The following is a 14656-nucleotide window of genomic DNA, read 5'->3' as shown; positions in this document are numbered from 1 at the left end:
GAGTTATACCTGGTTGTCCGTGTAGAGGTGTGGCTTAAAGTCCAGCCCCCTAATAAATATTTACTACCAAGTAAACACATTTATTTCCCTCGTAAGGCTTGACCTCTAGAGAGTGTCAATATACTGACAATATGTCCATGGTATTTGACTTTTGGTCACTCTCTATCTATGAACTCAATGTGTGTAGTAGAACTCTTGGGTTTATGAGTGTGTAACACAACTGAGCTTTATGAGTGTGTAACACAACTGAGCTTTATGAGTGTGTAACACAACTGAGCTTTATGAGTGTTTAACACAACTCTTGGGTTTATGAGTGTGTAGCACAACTGAGCTTTATGAGCGTGCAATTCATCGCCTAGAGTTACTTTACTTAGTCAACGCGAATGTTAAACTTGCAACTTATGTAGCACAACAATATTGGAATACATTGAGTAACACACTTGTCAGCAGATTCAATAAATAACTTGGCTGAACCGGCCGCAAAAGTAAAGGCAGAATGTACACTCAAATAATAATATCACAAGTATAGTTACAACTTGATGTTCATAAGGAACGGTTAATTCTTTACAACATACATATCCTAGATGAAAAATGCCCACGTCTTTACTCTACAACAGCGGTTCTCAACCATTTAGGATCGGCGACCCCTTTTTACAACCCCCCCCCCAACTCTGTTGCGACCCCCCCCCTCCACATACACACACAGCAATAGAAAAATGGGCAAAAACAATTCATTTTTTCGATGGTCTTAGGCGACCCCTGGCAAATCGTCAATCGACCCCCAAAGGACTAAGGTTTTCCCTTCGTGGTCAGTTTCAGACCAATAGCTTTCCCGTGCAAAAAGCCACGAAATGATCAAGATAATTTCAGGTCACGGTGAGTCTCAAACTAGGCTGTGACAATTTGACTAAACAAAATAAAGTAAAGAAAAAAAAAGTTCCCCTTTCAGACTTTGTGGTCTATAGGGCAGATGATGTAAAGGTCATCTGTTTCTGTGGCCTACGGTTAACGAGGGTGTCATTTGGCCAGCACAACGACCAACCGCCTTTACTTTTCCCAAACTAATGTCAGGTAGCCATTAGAGTTGGGTGGACTCAGACACGCCCAAAGATCCCGAAATTAGAAATTCCAGTCTTCACCAGGATTCGAACCCCGGTACCCGGTTCTGAAGTCAAGCGCTTTACCGCTCAGCCACCGCGCCTAAACAAAATAAAAGGGAGATAAAAGTTGTTCATCTCTACGTCTGGAGGTAGACCCGCAGATAGACAGACGTCTGATAAGCGTGACATGGTCAAGAAATATAACATTTTAATATGTTAACTAACCCACTCTAAGTTCAAGACAAACAAAGTGAAAAATGTGCCAACCATTGCTTGCTCTTTATGTAAAGCGCAGTTATAATGTAAAGTTTCATTTCTATTTATATTAACACGCCTTGTCTATATAATAATAAATGATGTTTGATTCATATACATATGTACCCTAGATTTAAGCTTATTAATATGTATTATAAAATAAACGTAAAAATACATTCTATAACAGACGTTAATGGTCCACTTTATACATATTAAATAGGTTCAAGGTGCACATTTTACTGTCCGGCCAACTATCCTGCAGTGATAATCGGCCGGAGCTCAATATGGACGGATAGTGAAAAATGGCAGAATATTTGTCAGGAGCCGGAGCTACTATCCGGTGCAACGCTAATTAATAATATATATATATATATATATATATATATATATATATATATATATATATATATATATATATATATAATATATATATATATAAGCAAATTTGTCTTACAATTTGTGCATTACACCAAACAAAACAGTATAACTATATATAACTCTCTCTATACATATGAAAGATGCGCTCGCTTAAGAGTATAGGATAAGTATAACATTCTAAAAATTCAGCGCCTAAATGTCTGGTTCCTAATCGGTCACATAGCTTATGACAAACTTCATCCATGCGTAGTGTTGATGCATTAATATGCAAATGAGTCATGCACGGAAGTAATCCCCAAAAGCAGAAATGTTAGAAGACTGCCTTATCATGTCCATACCCATGTCTCAATAAGAAAAGAATACACTAATGTATGCTTTGGTTTAAATCTCGCAAGCAATTAAGTGCTCAGACATGCTCTCACAACAAACGACTCCACGCAGACTAGATTATTATTTCACGTTTGTGACTGGCTATCAGATTGCTTATGGGTCTGACTTTGTATCTTTTGGCTATAGACAATTTTTAGTTTAGGGACAGAAGCACCGAAATGAAAGGAAATTAGTTTGCATCGGTAAGAAAGACATAGAACTAGTGTATTTCTTGTTTCATAAGCTAAGAATACTTCTTTTAATTTTTATTCCAAATTTTCTTATTATTAGATATTAATTGCTTAAATAGATGTATACGCGTAGGACCTATTAGTATTAGAAGCGACAAAGATGTAAGCAGAGTGAAGGAGGTAAGGTGGTGTACATTGATTTAAAGATACATTTTCTTTTCTGATATTAATGATACAAAACAGAATGACATTATTGATGTAAATGTATGACATTATTGATGTAAATGTATTATATTATCTTAACATGAGTGCATTTATTTATTTGACTTAGTTTTGTTTTAGCAGCCACTTAAAGAGAAGTTTCCCTTTATATTTTTCTTAGCAGCCACTTAAAGAGAAGTTTCCCTTTATATTTTTTCTTAGCAGCCACTTAAAGAGAAGTTTCTCTTTATATTTTTCTTAGCAGCCACTTAAAGAGAAGTTTCCCTTTTATATTTTTCTTAGCAGCCACTTAAAGAGAAGTTTCCCTTTATATTTTTCTTAGCAGCTACTTAAAGAGAAGTTTCCCTTTATATTTTTCTTAGCAGCCACTTAAAGAGAAGTTTTCCTTTATATTTTTCTTAGCAGCCACTTAGAGAGAAGTTTCCCTTTATATTTTTCTTAGCAGCCACTTAGAGAGAAGTTTCCCTTTATATTTTTTTAGCAGCCACTTAAAGAGAAGTTTCCCTTTATATTTTTTAGCAGCCACTTAAAGAGAAGTTTCCCTTTATATTTTTCTTAGCAGCCACTTAAAGAGAAGTTTCCCTTTATATTTTTCTTAGCAGCCACTTAAAGAGAAGTTTCCCTTTATATTTTTCTTAGCAGCCACTTAAAGAGAAGTTTCCCTTTATATCCGTCTGTTGTTTTTTCTTTCTTCCAGTCTCTCTCAGATCTCTAAAAATAAATTACAAATATTGAAGAATTGATCTCAAGCCTTTTCGTTCAGGTGTTACGGCTACTTCACATAAATTACTTTAGTGTTACCTTGACCTATCCTTTCGTTTGGTGGACTTTTAGTGCACCGTGCAAGATTTAGTCGACTGTCCAACTTTTTTTTTTAGTTTTATTTTCATTCTGTTAATCTTTTTGATATATTTTTTTTTGTTATTTTAGTAGATTCTGTAATACCTGATATAATGTCACCAATGTCACTGAGACTTTATATTCTGTTACTTTCTTTGACTTTGACTGTCAAAATAGTTCAAGTATTTGGACAAACTGGTAAGGTATTTTTTTTTATGTTCAAATGTGCAATATATCTCTTTGTGAATTTGCGTTTGTACATAGTACTGTAACTTGTTAGTTTGTAGAGTTTTGGTTTTAAGCTAGGGCGAATTCTATGTTTATTTGTTTTGATTTAATTGGTAGGTTAGTTAAAACAGAGTTACTGCCCTCGAAGGTTTGTTATTGTCAGTGGCCTGAGTTTTTAGACTAATCGTACAAGCACTGTATAAGGCAGTTCATAGTCTGCTGTGTATTTAATAGTTCCACATTTGATGGCGTTGTTTACACTTACATTTCACTCTGATGGGTTTTATTAAATTTATATTTCTGTTCTGTTGGATGGCTGCCTGGTCGTGCGGTTAGCACGCTGGACTGTCGTTTAGACTCATCGATGGTCCCGGGTTCAAACCCTGCCCGCTCACATCCCCCGTCGTCCTGCGGGAGGCTTGGACTAGGAAGTAATATATCTTCAACTCTGAACGAACATCCGAAACTTATAAAACATTTTACAAACATATTTACATTCTTAACAAATCCCTGGCGAATCTTTGAACTATTGAAAGACATAGGCTTATGTGTTTATCTCAGAGCCATGGCAGGAGTTTACAAAACTCTACGTGCATTAAAGACCAGCTTTGTCGCCCAACTTGCCATAGCTGGAATAGAAGAGAGCCCCTTGTTGCATGTGGCTATAGAACGAAACAGCTAGACGTCACTCAAAAACTCCGCTGGGAATCCGCTGCCGAGGAAAATCTTAATCGACCACCGGCGGACAATGGTTATGCTTGCCCTGGATGTGGCAAAATATGTAGGTCACAGCTGGAGCCGCGTAGCCACGGGAAATATTGTATTCCTCATTTTTCTTCTGACTCGAAGACATGTCTTATTATTATTATTATTTTGTGCGTTCAAATGTGAAAATACCACTAATTAGCATAAATACTTATCTGCTATGGAATAACTCGTTAATATTTTTTTTTTTATTTTTATAATTATTAAAAAAATGCTATTAGTTTGTTTTTTTATATTTTTGAAACATTTTTTTTTTCAAACAGAAAACTGTCCAACAGAAAAGGATATTATTTCACGAGGGAAATGTTACACTTTCTTGAAACAACGCCTAACATGGCTTCAAGCAAAAGTAATATTCATTTTCGTTCTTCCATTGTGTATAAATCTTCAACTTAAATTTTAGAAGCGTCATTTGTGAACAAAACTAAATGTAATATTTAATACAATATTTAACCCTTAAAACGCGTATCATCAGAATCGTAATTCCATTTTGTTTGCAACTCTTTGTAAAACAGCTCAGCACTTTAAGGGTTAAAGACACATTTTACATGAGAGGAAACAATAAGTACTTAAATTAATTAAAAAAAAAAATCATTAAAAAAAATCTTTACACTTTTGTATCTTGGAGTCGTCTGTCGTACTTAACTCTTTAGACGCGTGTGATAGTTTAATCTCTAAACACTAGAATTGTAATTCCATTTTGTATGCACTCATTGTAAAATAGCTCAGCACTTTAAGGGTTAAGCAAACTGATAACCTCAAACCTTTGTATTTTATTTTCGGTATTTTGGAAAAAGGACGCAGTCTACATGTTAAGAATTTCTAAAAAAAAAAATAGTCACGAATTCAGTATTTTTTAAGAAATATTTTTCTTCTTCCTTAAGTTTATTTATATAACTTACGTCATTTCCACTTCACTTAGAAAAAGCCATCTAAAAAATAACAACAAAACAATATTAATAGTATTAATGAGATAGATCTACATTTTTTTTTTCGAGACAGAGAGAGCAAGTTGTGATATTTTGTAACACTGTAAAAAAAACAAAAACAAAATTAATTCTGATAGCAGTGAAAAGATAAATCTAGATCTATTGTCATTTCTCTACATTCAAATGGGGCGAAATAAACGATTACAATTAATGATGGTGGGAAGCGTGGTCGAGAGGCCAAGTGCGCTTGAAATTGGCTTGGCTTGGCTAGCTAGAAGGGGGCTCGAGGGTCGACACCCGACTCGGGCAAAGTTGTGTTTACTCCTAGATACCCCCTCCCATCCCCCCCCAACCACTGTTCCAAAAATGAGATTGGACCAAAAGCGCTCTGAGCATGCTATAAGCATGAAAGTAGCGCTATATAAAAGCTTCAATAATAATAATAAAACCAAAGTGGTATTTCCTTTTTATTTACAGAACAAACTCTCCAAGAGAAATGTAGAAATGTAAATGTGTAATAAGGACTAACTTTGTTGTTGCTGGTGGGAGGGAAGGTGATGGATAAGTAAACTGCTTCTTAAATAAACGGGCCTAAAATATGAGAGTGTTTATGTGTCGGGGGGGTACATCATTAAGCGGGTCTTTCATCAATCAAGAAAAAAAAAAATTATGTGGGGAAAAATTACAATACGCAGTTGGTGTTTTTTTTTTAATGGTGTTCCAGATAGTTTTACACTAATTTACGGGCTAAAAATAGTATGTTAGGTTGACCGTTAAAACATGACTATTTATTAAAAGTAAAAAATAAAAAAGGGAGGGGGGGGGGTTTGGAAACAGAGAGTGGCTCGTGAAATTTCATTGCAACAGTTACACTAATTCACGGGCTAATAAAGTATGTTATGTTTATCGTTATTGTGAGGCATGTTAATTAAAATGTAAAAAAAAAAAAAAAGGTGATCCGGCCATAATAATAAACGGGCGTAGCCGGTAAGTACTGCTAGTATATATATATATATATATTAAAATAATATGGAAAGACAAGGGCATAGCCCTCGGCATCAAAATCAGACTCATGCGTTTCCTGGCCATGGCGACATACTAATATGCTTGTGAGTCCTGGACGCTGACTGCAGAGCTAGAGAGGAGGATCCTAGCAATGGAATTTTGATGCTACAGAAAGATCCTAGGTATCACATTTAAAGGCCGCAACTCAAATCAAGAGTTTAGAGACAGCATTGGAACGTATGATAACCTATTAACTATCGTAAATCTATGGCCATATTACTAGGTCTTCGGCGCTCGCAAAGACCTTCCTACAGGAAACAGTACCAGGAAAAAAGAAGAAGAGGCAGACAGAGAAAGCGATGGGAAGACAACATAAGAGAATGGACGGGCCTACCATTGAAAAGGATTCTATCTTCAGAGAGAAATGGAGAAAGACGGTCGACAAATCTTGCATGGTGCCCCAATATTTATTTATTGAAACGCAATAAACAAGGTTCAAGTTAAGGTCAACGCTCGATACCTACTCGTGAATATAACAATGTACATTTAAGCTAGGTCAATTCTTAATATGTAGGAAATATCTTTTATTATCTAAGTCTGTACTGCTTTTATTGATGTTATAGGCGGCTTGTGAATCCTCTTCTATGTCCCTGGCTGAGTTTGAGAATAAGGAAGAAGCAAGTTTTGTAGTGCAAAATTCGGGTATGTATGTCTTTGATCTTGTGACAACAATTGCATTTACTCCGGTGTAGGAAACAAGATAAATAATGGACATTTCTACAATGTTTCAGATACCTTTTTATGTTTAAGTGGAACAATTCTTAACATTATGTAGTTAAAGACTATGTAAATATATATAAGGTAAGATAACAAATTAATGTGAAAACAAGAAAAGTAAAATAATAGATATTGAAAAAAAAAAGACAGCTTATCTGGGAGGAAAAAACAACTCTACATTTACAGCTATATATCTCAATAATGTAAGGTTTATTTCCTTTTTTTAATATTCGACAAAAAGTATTAATAACCACTATTTATTTAACTAATTGACTAATTATTTGAAGGATTCATGTTTGTAAGGAACATAAAACGATTGTGCAAGTTTGAACTTGATCCGAGAATGTGAAATTAAGGGGAAAAAACGTCTTCGAAATGTGTACCAGTCATAGAGCAATACAGATTGAGATGATATAAGCTTTCTTTGAAAAATAAAATCCACATTTACAGCCATATATCTCAATAATGTAAGATTTATGTCCTTTATATATATATATATCAGACAAAATGGATTAATAGCCACTATTCAGATAACTAGGTGGCTAATGATTTAAACAGTTCATGTTTGTTTTGCAACAAAAAATGATTGTGTATGTTTTAAACTTGGTCAAAGAATGGACAGTTGGGGACTGACAGGGTGAGATAAATTATATATATAATCTTTTTTGTTTTCAAATATTGTTTTTTATTCGCTTCTTTTTATATATCATTCGTTAATTATCTACTGTATAATAATCCCTCTTAAGAAAAGTTATCAGCCTTATAAAGGAGGAATTGTCTTTTATTTACAAAACTCTGCCTGTCTCTATGTCTTTCTGAAAAATCTTTCGACACGTTATTTCTACACAATCTCGGATCTTTTACCTGACAATACAATTATCAATAGCAGTATTAATAAATTAGCTAGTTTACTATTGTTAATTAATTATTTTGTTTGGTAACTAGAACAGGGGAAAGAAATTGTATTTGACTACATTGGTGGTATAAGATGAATTAGTCCCCCTAATAGGTGGTCACCGCTTTATAGTAAATTTAAATCAAACAATACATAAATATATAGAATCTTCAATAGTCATAGAAACGTCACTAGCAGAGTGGGTATTAGGTTGGCTTGAGGAGGCAAGAGCTTTGAGATCCAATTTAGGTCATGTCTGGCCAAAAGTTTGTACACGTTATTTCTCCGACACCCAACCTCGGATCAAGCTGAAATTTTAGCTGAAGAGCCCGGTATAAGCTGAATATGTCTCCTTTATATTAGGCCGACGTATCAGGCTTAGTAAACACAAATATGAAATAGAAACAAGAGAGAACTATACAACCTTCCATGTTCATAGAATATTTAATAGTAGAGTTGTTACTGCGCAGGCCTGAGAAGGCTTGTGCCCACAAAATCGAATTTAAATAAAGCTTTTTTTTTTAATGCATTAAAAAGTGATCACCCAAATACCCCGTTCTTTCTCCCTCTTTCCAACTGGTACAGCCAAGTGATATGATCATAGCGAAATAATAAAGCTAAAAGCATGAAATTGCGCTTAACAAGAACAATTTGAAAAAAAAAAAGTAACACACAGATTTATTATTGTTAGTCTAGATATCACTGATCCAAACTAATTGATACATTTTTTTAAAAAAGTATTTTGTTTTGTATTTTGCTTCTTTAAAATATTTAAGAGCGTATAAGCTTTTTTTTTTTTTTTTTTAAATATTATTTTGTTTTATTTGTTAATTTTTGTTATGCTTTCTAGTTAAATTTGTATGTTTTTCTTGTTAAATATTTATGTTTTTCTTGTTAAATATTTATGTTTTTCTTGTTAATGTATATGTTACTTATTTTACTAGTTGAAGTGTATTGGATCGGCGTCTACGATCTCGACAACGAGCATACGACCTACGCCTGGCTTAGCAGCAACAAAACAGCCGATATAGATTATTGGTACCTGGTTCCATCCTATGGAGAGAATATGTGTGTGTTCATCACGTGGACGAGCGGCCCGGCTGCTGATACCACATCCTGTGACGTAGAACACTTCTATATCTGCATGAGTCCACGTGAGTATTGTAATAAACCTGACGGTGACACAGTGGGGGAAGTGGTGGTGTGTGTAGACAGCCGACGGAAGTCTCTCCTGGCCAGCGCTAGACGAGCGGTTAACCGTGGCAAGCTACGACGGTCAGCCCAGACAGTTCGGGAAGGATCTGTGTCGTGAGTAGAGCTTATGAGCGTCACGAGGGATGTGGTCATGTGATCAAGAAGAAACGTCGAACGATGTTCCGTCCGGTTCTAGATGGCCATTAGGGGCCCTATATAAAGAGTGAAGGTATCAGAGTCGAGTCAGTCACAACTTCGACGGCTCAGTACAAGTCCAGAACGAGACGAAGAGGCCAGTGCAAGAGTTGATACGGTGGTACGGATGTTAACCTATAGATATTTGTATAGTTCTGTGTTACGTGTACCAGATTATTTGGAGCCGTGTTGTCAAGTTCTTGATGTGTTGATGTGTTGATGTGTTGTGTTGTGTTGTGTTTAGCAGTGTTTACAGAAGGCCTGATTAGGATTAGGAGAGTTGTCAAGAGTTGTCAAGTTCTTTCAGTTGGTAGTATCGTGTGGTGCAGTTTGCAGAGAGCCTAGATAGGGAGATTCATTACAGTGTTATAACGTTGCATCTATTTTCAACTCAGAACCGGACACAGCAGAATGAGACAACATATGTTCAACAAGCTTTAAGTCGGGACGAGCGAAACCTTCCCTTGTGGAGCATCACCAGAAAATGCTGACCATGACCTTCAAAGCTGCATACTCTATCAAGAGGCCGAAGAAGACTCAAAAAACCTCAAATAGAACAAAAACCTATACGGAAAACTACCTGATCTGGAAGCCAAGTTCAACTCATATATAGTTTTGTCGTATTGGCTGTTTGATTTGACCATTATTAAAGTACCAGATTATTTGGAGCCGTGTTGTCAAGTTCTTGATGTGTTGATGTGTTGTGTTGTGTTTAGCAGTGTTTACAGAAGGCCTGATTAGGATTAGGAGAGAGAGAATCGTAACAATATCCTCATTCTCAATACACTTTTAATATTAACCCTTAATTTATCGATGACATATTTCTGGTTGCTTTGATGGAAAAAAAACTTTTGCTCTTAAGTTAATGACCATCACTGCAATGATATTATCCCACTCACGCTTCTTTGGACAATCACTTGCAGCCATAAATAATATTTAAAAAATAGCGATCTGGTAAAGCCCGAATTTTAATGATAAACATCTACACACATTTAGTCCCCTGAATTTAAAAAGTGCTTATGGTTGAAACATCTTAGTTTTGGTCTTTTCGTAAAAGTTCACCCAACTCTAATGGGTACCTGATTTAAGTTTGGAAAAGTAAAGGCGGTTGGTCCTTGTTCTTACCACATGACACCCTGCTCGTTAACCCTTGGCCAAAAAAACGGATGACCTTAATATCATCTGACCTATATATCACAAGGTCTGAAATTGGGAACTTTTTTTCATAGACAAAGAAAACATGGGGATGTATAAGTAGATTCTACATGCTACATGTTTGAATAATTTTGTTATTATCTTGTATAGCCTAATGATGCTTATATGGTAGTTTTATTTTTTTCCCCCTGATATTTAACTTGTCTATTTTTCTTACTTCTGAAGCTCATTTCAAAAGCATGGTTAGCGTTCTTTGTTTTCTTTCAGTACAAAATAACTCAGCATCTACAACCGAAACATCATCCATAACAACCGCTTCTACAACTGAGACACCATCAATCACAATTTCTACAACAGAGAAGCCATCAATCACAACTTCTACAACTAAGACGCCATCAATCACAACTTCTACAACTAAGACGCCATCAATCACAACAGCTTCTACACCTAAGACGCCATCAATCACAACAGCTTCTACAACTGAGACGCAATCAATCACGACAGCTTCTACAACTGAGACGCAATCAATCACGACAGCTTCTACAACTAAGACGCCATCAATCACAACAGCTTCTACAACTAAGACGCCATCAATCACAACAGCTTCTACAACTGAGACGCAATCAATCACGACAGCTTCTACAACAGAAACGCCATCTATAACAACTTGTACAACTGAGACGCCATCAATCAAAATTTCTACAACTGAGACGCCATCAATCACAACTACTTCTACAACTGAGACGCCATCAATCACAATTTCTACAACTGAGACCCCATCAATCACAACTTCTACAACAGAGACGCCATCTATAACAACTTGTACAACTGAGACGCCATAAATCACAATTTCTACAACTGAGACGCCATCAATCACAACTACTTCTACAACTGAGACGACATCAATCACAATTTCTACAACTGAGACGCCATCAATCACAACTTCTACAACAGAGACGCCATTTATAACAACTTGTACAACTGAGACGCCATCAATCACAATTTCTACAACTGAGACGCCATCAATCACAACTACTTCTACAACTGAGACGCCATCAATCACAATTTCTACAACTGAGACGCCATCAATCACAACTTCTACAACAGAGATGCCATCTACAACAACTTCTACAACTGAGACGCCATCAATCACAATTTCTACAACTGAGACGCCATCAATCACAACTACTTCTACAAATGAGACGCCATCAATCACAATTTCTACAACTGAGACGCCATCAATCACAACTTGTACAACTGAGACGCCATCAATCACAACTTCTACAACTGAGACGCCATCTATAACAGCTTCTACAACTGAGACACCATCAATAACAACAACTTCTACAACTGAGACGCCATCAGTCACAACTATTTCTACAACTGAGACGTTATCAATCACAACAATTTATACAACTGAGACGCCATCAATTACAACTTTTACATCTACGACGCCATCAATTACAACTTCTACATCTAAGAGATCTTTCATTACCGCTTATGTAACAAAAACAGCCACATATAAACAAACGACTGCGACTAAATTTGTATCCGCTTTGCACTGCAGTAATTCTACTAAATTGGAATCTAACTTTAGTGTTTTAGCTGTTCTTTCTTTCTTCTATCTATTTAAAGTATAAGATAGAAAATTTAAAACATAAGATAGAAAATTTAAAATATAAGATAGAAAATTTAAAATATAAGATAGAAAATTTAAAATATAAGATAGAAAATTTAAAATATAAGATAGAACATTTAAAATATAAGATAGAAAATTTAAAATATAAGATAGAAAATTTCAAATATAAGATAGAAAATTTAAAATATAAGATAGAAAATTTAAAATATAAGATAGAAAATTTAAAATATAAGATAGAAAATTAAAAATATAAGATAGAAAATTTAAAATATAAGATAGAAAATTAAAAATATAAGATAGAAAATTTAAAATATAAGATAGAAAATTTAAAATATAAGTTGGAAAATTTAAAATATAAGATAGAAAATTTAAAATATAAGATAGAAAGTAAACATACGAAATTTTAATAATGTAAAACAGACTCATCAAATACGCCATTTTTTTTTAACCACAGTTAGTCTTTTCTCAATTTTGTCACATGACTTCCATGACAGGTGTATACGTCACTGTTGGGATGACAATTGTGTTAAGTAGACGAATTTTTGACCCACGACAGCTTGGCGAAACATCATTTGATTCCAAATCATCGAGTTATATCCACTTTGGATCAAAGTAAAATGCCGCAATTTTTACAAAGCTTATGTCGTGTCTGTCTGTCTGTCTGTCTGTGTGCTAAAAAGTGTGTACACGTTTTATTTCCCCCAAACCCGTTCTCGAATCAAACTGAAACTTTGCACAATTATCCATTGACATACAGAAGACATGAATCAATATAAAAAAGTTAATAATTAATAACTGGTAATTCATTACTTTGTTTAATAGCAACAACGGAAACTAATAATTTAGTATTCACATATATAGCTAAATTTGTTGGGTTTAGTCCCTCAAATGATTTTTAACGCTATTTTTCACTTACACATTCTCCGAAATATAAATGCATTTTTTTAAAGTTCGGAATTATATAGTAATAATGTAGTATCGTAATAAAATATAACACTGTCTAATAGGACTATATATATATATATATATATATATATATATATATATATATATATATATATATATATATATATATATATATATATATATATATATTATACAGATCTATCTAAATATTTGCTGAGAAAAGAATACTTAAAATGTTAGATTTATAATTAACACCAATATGTATGCGAGTTCAAATTAAATAATTATAAGTGGTCAAAATTAGTTGAAACGTTTATCGACTGCATTGAGAGATTTGCACATAAAGGTAAAAAGAATCACCAATTAGCAAATTTTAAAACCATTTAAATCAACCATAAGAATGTTTTGATCTTGTGCTTCTCAAAGTCACTTTTATTTATACATATTATTTATATACTTATATTTATCTATTTTTTTTATATTTAAAACAAAAATAATTTGTGTATAACATTGTATACATTATGCTATCTATAAGTTTAAAAGGTTAATGGCCTCGGATGAGTGGCTGAGGGACACGAGCAGAGTTCAAACCTCCGCTAGACCAGAGTAGTGTTCGCTAATCGCCTAAAGCAGCGGTTCTCAACCTTTTAAGCTCGGCGACCCCTTTTTACAACCCCCCACTCTGCCGCGAAACCCCCCCCCCCCCACTCCGCTCACACACACAGCAATACAAGAATAGACAAAACAATCCATTTTTTCGATGGTTTTTGGCGACCCCTGGCAAATCGTCAATCGACCCCCAAGGGGGTCGCGACACACAGGTTGAGAACCCCTGGCCTGAATGCAGCATGGCGAACATGCTCCAAGACACCCTCTCCCTATAGTCAAATAATGAATTCATTGTAGCATAACTCTCTAAGCAAGCTATAAGCATGAAAGTTGCGTTTTAAAAACAACACTAATGATTTAATATTTTTAAAAATTTGAAACTCTCTTTAAAAAAAATACAAATGTTTTTCTAACTATATTTCATTGTCGCTCTTGGAAACAAATACTTGCTTTGTAATTTTGGTTGTATAAAATAAGTACCCTCTTATAATAATTAATGTAGATTGATTTATTATTAAAGAAAAACACATTGCCGAGGCATGTTTAGTTGTTGTGTTTTGCGTATTTCATAAGTTGTGTACACTTTTATTGTGGAGAGTCGTGTTGGTGACTTTTACTTTGGTGAAAAAGCTTATAGAACCTACAATAAGATGGTGCGCTAATTTGTAATTAGGTCTGTTAATTTATTAAAACTTGTTAATGTTTGCAAAGTAATGTTTGAGTGTAGTTACCAATGTGGCCAATTAAAAAAAAATTTTTTTTTTTTTTGCTCATTGATACACTTAGATTATCATATTTTAAAGTAAATTGGTAGAGTAGCCGTTTATAAAATAAAATGTATATATAAACACGATTTTCTCGTATTAATTAATTTATTTGTTAATTAGTTCAATTATTTATATAACGACATTGTATTGAGGGTGTGGTGGCCAACCGGTAAGCCGAATCTTGGGAATTTTTATTATCGGGATTCCAAGGGCGCTTCCGAGTCCACCCAACTCTAA

General features: G+C 34.5%; 2 protein-coding genes across 3 annotated transcripts; both read left to right on the top strand.

Annotated features, from left to right (window-relative positions):
• Positions 1–2175: 2175 nt before the first annotated feature.
• Positions 2176–11391, top strand: LOC106076106 (uncharacterized). Of its 2 annotated transcripts, none has more exons than XM_056030807.1 (6): positions 2176–2305; positions 3446–3553; positions 4612–4697; positions 6906–6984; positions 8899–9108; positions 10766–11391. In XM_056030807.1, exons 2-6 carry the CDS (start codon positions 3469–3471, stop codon positions 11338–11340), a joined length of 1035 nt encoding a protein of 344 aa, XP_055886782.1. In that variant the 5' UTR covers positions 2176–2305; positions 3446–3468; the 3' UTR covers positions 11341–11391. The 2 variants fall into 2 exon arrangements, with proteins under 2 accessions (XP_055886782.1, XP_055886784.1); XM_056030809.1 differs by lacking the exon at positions 2176–2305 and adding an exon at positions 2388–2473.
• Positions 11341–13094, top strand: LOC129926202 (mucin-2-like; the record flags this gene model as incomplete). The annotated part of the gene is made up of 1 exon (XM_056028619.1): positions 11341–13094. A coding segment is annotated over one exon (798 nt), but the record flags the coding sequence as incomplete, so codon positions are not given.
• Between the last annotated feature and the right edge of the window lie 1562 nt (positions 13095–14656).

Source organism: Biomphalaria glabrata, chromosome 5 (assembly GCF_947242115.1).
Source record: "Biomphalaria glabrata chromosome 5, xgBioGlab47.1, whole genome shotgun sequence".
In the NCBI taxonomy this organism is placed as follows: Eukaryota; Metazoa; Mollusca; class Gastropoda; family Planorbidae; genus Biomphalaria; species Biomphalaria glabrata.
Note: the sequence above shows the minus strand (reverse complement) of the source record. Positions and strands in the feature narration are given on the sequence as shown.

Excerpts from the sequence above, each read along its gene's own strand:
- LOC106076106 (XM_056030807.1), top strand. The coding sequence starts at position 3,469 with ATGTCACCAATGTCACTGAGACTTTATATTCTGTTACTTTCTTTGACT. Across the intron at positions 3,554-4,611 it reads TCAAGTATTTGGACAAACTG|AAAACTGTCCAACAGAAAAG; the intron begins GTAAGGTATTTT and ends TTTTTCAAACAG. Across the intron at positions 4,698-6,905 it reads TAACATGGCTTCAAGCAAAA|GCGGCTTGTGAATCCTCTTC; the intron begins GTAATATTCATT and ends TTGATGTTATAG.